The following is a 5,386-nucleotide window of genomic DNA, read 5'->3' as shown; positions in this document are numbered from 1 at the left end:
CATACAGAGCCTTCTTCATCATAGGCCGCATGGATATTCTATTATGAATGTAGCATGCAGTTTCAATAGCTTCAGCCCAAAAGTACTTAGGTAGAGAGGTCTCACTTAGCATTGTTCTCGCCATTTCTTGAAGTGATTTGTTCTTCCGTTCAGCAACACCGTTCTGTTGAGGAGTTCTAGGAGCAGAGAATTGATGAGTGATGCCTTCTTGTTCACAGAACTGTTCAAATTCTTCATTTACAAATTCTCCTCCTCGATCACTGCGGATTGTTGAGATGCAGTACCCTTTTTCGTTATGTACTCTCTTGCTGAAGATCTTGAATGCTCGGAAGGTTTCATCCTTGTTTGTTAGGAAGAACACCCAACAAAATCTCGTGTAGTCATCGATTATGACAAGACAATATCTTCTTCCAGAAATACTAGCTACTCTAGTAGGACCAAACAAATCCATATGTAATAGATCCAGAGATTTGCTAGTGCTAACAAAGTTTTCAGCACGACAGGAGGTACGATGCTGTTTGCTTTGAACACAAGCAGAACATGTAACATCAGATTTGATATTGAGTTTTGGCAAACCACATACTAGGTCATTACTTATGATTTTAGTAATGGTCCTTAAGGAAGCATGCCCTAGCTTCCTATGCCAAAGCCAAGTATTGTCCTCTGATGATACTAGACATGTTACATTTTGACTTGCTAGGTTTTCCAAGTTCGTCTTATATAGATTCCCTTGTCTCTGAGCTTCAAAGATGATCTTGTCATCGATATCAGTGACACTACACTTCACTTTATTAAAGGAAACAGTGAACCCACTATCACATAATTGGCTTATGCTAAGTAGATTATGTTTTAATCCTTCAACCAACAGAACGTTACTAATCACAGGAAGAGGTTCCTTACCAACATTACCTTCACCAATGATGAGTCCCTTTTGGTTTCCTCCGAAGGTAACTGTTCCACCATTTCTTTTAGTTTGGATCTTTGGGAACATAGACTTTTCTCCCGTCATGTGACGCGAGCATCCACTGTCCAGGTACCATTGTTGGCGTTTCCTTCGTTCTGTTAAGTAGGTCTACAATAGATATAATTGAATCTTTAGGTACCCAGATTTTCTTGGGTCCTGAGGGGTGAGTGGTCACTTTTGCGGGAACGTTTTTCTCATAGATACAACTCGCTCAATTTTACAGTTCACAACAAATTTGTTTTGATCAATCTCAGATGATACAAAAGATATATCAGACATGCATTCACTAGATGAAGTTGATTCACTATCAAATCCTAGTCCACTTTTATCATACAGTTCACGTTTATTTCCACAAAGTTTAACTAGATTATCATGTCCTATAGTGAATATGGATAGATCATCTATTAGTACTTTAATTCTTTTCTTAAGAGAAGTCACTTCCTTAACAGAGTCTTGTTCTTTCAAAGCAATATTCTCATTAAGCACATGATTCTTTTCTATTAAAACCTTTTCATGCTCAAGTTGTAATTTAGCAAACTGTTTCTTCAAAGCTTTGTATTTTTCAGATAGAGTATATGAATGTTCAAGTAATTCGTTGAATTCTTCTTTAAGGTTTTCAGGTTTTACCTCATCATTATCTTCATCCTCCGAGCTTGCTGCAGAATCCATAAGAGCAAAGAGTGCATCATCATCTTCCCCTTCATCTTCATCTTCTGAATCGTCCTCAGATTCATCCCATCCAGCAGCTAGCGCTTTCTTTTTCTTGTAGAAGGGCTTCTTGCCTGATTTCTTTGCAAGTTTTGGACAGTCAGGCTTGATGTGTCCTGGCTTCTTGCACTCGAAGCAGGTGATGTTGCTTTTGTCCAAGTTTGAGCCACCTTCACTTTTGTGAGTGAACGGTTTCTTCTTCAAGCTTGAATCTCTTTTGTTGTCCTTCCTTGAAGTACCTTTTCCTTTCTGTTGTTTGATCCACATACGCTTGAACTTTCTGTTGAAGAGAGCTTGTTCATCGTCTGACATTTCTTCTGAGGATTCTTCTTCTTCAGATTGTTCTTTTGTTTGGACATCCTTTGAACTGTTTGCTTTGAAAGCAATATTCTTTTGCTTCTTTTGTCCTTCGTCGTGAGCCGACTCTATCTCATGGACCTTTAGGGATCCCAAAAGATCTTCCAATCTCAAGGTGCTGAGATCTTTAGATTCTTGAATGGCTGTGACTTTAGGTCTCCATCTCCTGGGAAGGCATCTTAGAATCTTTGTGATTTGATCAACATTTTCATACTTGCGATCAAGATTCCTAAGCCCATTGACAATGGTTTGGAATCTTCCAAACATGTCATCAATGCTTTCACTTTCCTTCATCTTGAAGGTTTCATATTCAGCCACAAGTAGGCTTACTTTGGCTTGTCTGACATTTGCCGTACCTTCATATGCCAACCCTAGAGCTTCCCAGACTTCTTTGGCCGTTGCTAAGCCATCAACCTTATCCAACTGAGATTTTCTTAAAGCACATAAAAGGAATGACTTAGCTCTAGCATTAAGTTGATAGTCCTTGTGTTGTGCTTCTGTCAGTTGATCCTTCTTTATTGGTTCTACAGCATCATCTTTGTGAACGATGTTGCCATTTTCAATGATGTCCCAGAGCCTGTAGTTTGTGGATTCAATGAATAGTTGCATGTGAGTTTTCCAATAAGGATACTCAGTTCCATCAAAGAATGGAGGCTTGTTGGTGGATGAGCCCGTAGCTATTGCTAAATCTTCAGCCATGGATCTTTACTCTACACTTGTTAAGATGTTAGTTTCTAGAGACTAAGCTCTGATGCCAATTGAGATGCAATAAAGTAACACAAGAAAGGGGGGGGGGGTTTGAATTGTGTTCTTGAAAATTACTTTTTAAAACTTTGTTTTATGAAAAGAATATTAGTTCTTAGGAAAAACGTTTAAGAGTGACTTTTCACAAACTGTTTAGTGCAGCGGAAGTAAAACAGTAAACAGAACAGAACGTTCAGCACACAGAGATTTATACTGGTTCACCCTAAACGATTGGGCTACGTCCAGTACTTGGCCACCACCAAGATTTTCACTAGCAAGTATCCAGGACTTCTCCAATACAAGTATTATCCAGGACTTCTCCAAGTATTATCACGGACTTCTCCAAGTATTCTGCAGGACTCCTCCTAAAAGTATTGTACAGGACTTCTCCTAAATCTTTACAAAGATTTATGATACTTTACAATGGTTCTCTTCTTTCAAGAGTGAGGGTAGAGACTTTATGGCACTGGAACTCTAAGTGTTTGGGTTTAGATTTGACTATTGAATTCACTTCAGAGTTACTACAATAGTGTGAAGAGAATAAAAGATGTGACTCTTTTTAAGGTACGAGGTTCTTCTCTTTCACTTGGCAGAATTTATGGTTAGTGTTTGACACTTGGGAATTTATGCTTTTGCTTTGAATGTTGTTGAGAAGTTTGAAATGAATGCTTGAATGCTTGGATTCTCAGAGTTAATTCCACTTTCTTCAGATCTTCAAGAGTGGCTGAAATACTCGCTTGCTAGTGTTGTAGCCGTTGTGAGATTATTTCCAACCGTTGAGATAGCCGTTGTAAGGTGAGATCAGACTGTTGATTCAAAAGCTTGGTTGGTGGCTTCATTAAATGTTACTTCTGAAGCAAGTCTATCCTTTAGCTCAAAAGGTGATGTTTGTCAGCTAGTAGGTGGTGATAGACTTTGGGCTACTTTTCAGATAAGAGACAATTTGGCAATTTGATGTTGACGGCTTGTCCTTTTTCCTCGTTGGTCAGCGTGCCTTTTGCTAAAGTAAGCTTGTCTTCATCTGATTCAACTTGAAGGAGATTCGAACTATTGTCATTAGATATGAATGTGGGACAATTGCTTGAAATCAAATTGATTCTTTGGCGCTCGAAATATTGCTTGGCAAATCTGACTAGTGATGTGTCATTAAACGGTCAGATGGTACGATAGTCACAAAATCCTTCTTGGTAAATGATAGAACGTTGTAGCCTATTTCATATTGCAATGTTCACCTGAAATGAAGGATATTGTTAATGAATGAATTTTAAATAAGCCTTCTATTTATAAAATTGTTATGATCAAAATAAGATTTTAAAAACGTTATGATGCGCTTGAACTTAACACTTCACCCATACTTGCCCACCCGCGAATCCCACCGGAGTTCCCTCATAAGGAGCGAGGTTTCCCTCGCTCACACCAAGCCGAGCAAACGCTCCGCCGTAAATGATGTCCGCCGAACTTCCCTGGTCTAGAAGAACTCGCTGCACGGTGAGCTGATTAACATGGAGGGAGATCACGACTGAGTCATCTAAATGCGACTTTATTCCGAAGAAATCAGCAGACGAAAACGTGATATCTGGATGTTGAAAACCAAAAGGAATCTCTGTAACTGCATTCACCGCTCTAACATATCGCTTCCGTGCTGCACTAGTGGTCCCTCCTCCACCGAAACCTCCAGCAATCGTGCCAACTTCTTTGGCCGTCGGAAACACATCGCCCCGCGTCGTGGCTGACTTCCCTGCCACAATCAGCTTTACCACCGCGCGCTGTAGAGCTCGACACTTTCCAGCATCGTGTCCTGAGATTCGGTGATAGGCACACCATTTTGCTTCCACCTGTCCTTGAGAGAAAGGAGACTCCAGTCGTTGTATGGAATCACGGTAATGTTGTCTGTATGAAGCATCAAGCTCTGGCGCTGTGTCTGTTACGCTCGTTTCCGCATCATGTCGTTTTAGGCGATTAATGACGTCGCGAATCAGCCATCGCCAACCCACTCCATCACTCGGTTCTTGAGGTTGCAGCTGCGCACCTCTTTTGTCCCTCGAGAAGGAAGCCAAAGACCTTGCTTGCTCATCGTGGCGTTGCGGCGGATCGTGTGCTCGCTCCAACCTTTCTCCATGTGATAGTCGATGCTCCGTTTTTGAGCTCCACTGGTTTATCTAGGTGCACCAACGAAAGATCTTCCAAACTCAGAATCAAGGAATCACTCCTCCCAATCACTGCCCACAAAGAAAACTTCAGAAAAATCGCTCAGAAAAAACGAGTTTCACTCCTCTGAATCACGATCCACGTAGTCCGGGAATAGAAATCTACCGTTCCCCACATACGGCGCGAAATATTCCGTGCTAGAACATAGAAAGGGAAGGTAGTACCCAAAGCGTGAGAAGAATAGTGTGAATGCTTAGAGAAAGAAACTCTAACCGCTTAGAGAGAGAACATGTAACTGAATTTCAATGCTTTTATTTCTCAAATAAGCTAAGAGTCCCTTACAATTGGTATTCCCCTCCTATTAATAGAAGTGGAGTTGGGCTTTGGCGCTTCTACCTTATCCAAATGGGCCAGTTGGGCCTCGGGAAGGGAGGCCCAAGGTCATGACGAGTTCCACGCCCACGG

The 5,386-nt window shown here is 41.0% G+C and overlaps 1 protein-coding gene across 1 annotated transcript; it reads right to left on the bottom strand.

Moving 5' to 3' along the window:
* Positions 1 to 1,135: 1,135 nt before the first annotated feature.
* Positions 1,136 to 2,728, bottom strand: LOC130744415 (uncharacterized). The gene has a single exon (XM_057596603.1). It carries the CDS (start codon positions 2,726 to 2,728, stop codon positions 1,136 to 1,138), a length of 1,593 nt encoding a protein of 530 aa, XP_057452586.1.
* Between the last annotated feature and the right edge of the window lie 2,658 nt (positions 2,729 to 5,386).

The sequence above is a fragment of the Lotus japonicus genome, chromosome 3 (genome assembly GCF_012489685.1).
Source record: "Lotus japonicus ecotype B-129 chromosome 3, LjGifu_v1.2".
Lineage (NCBI taxonomy): Eukaryota > Viridiplantae > Streptophyta > Magnoliopsida > Fabales > Fabaceae > Lotus > Lotus japonicus.
Note: the sequence above shows the minus strand (reverse complement) of the source record. Positions and strands in the feature narration are given on the sequence as shown.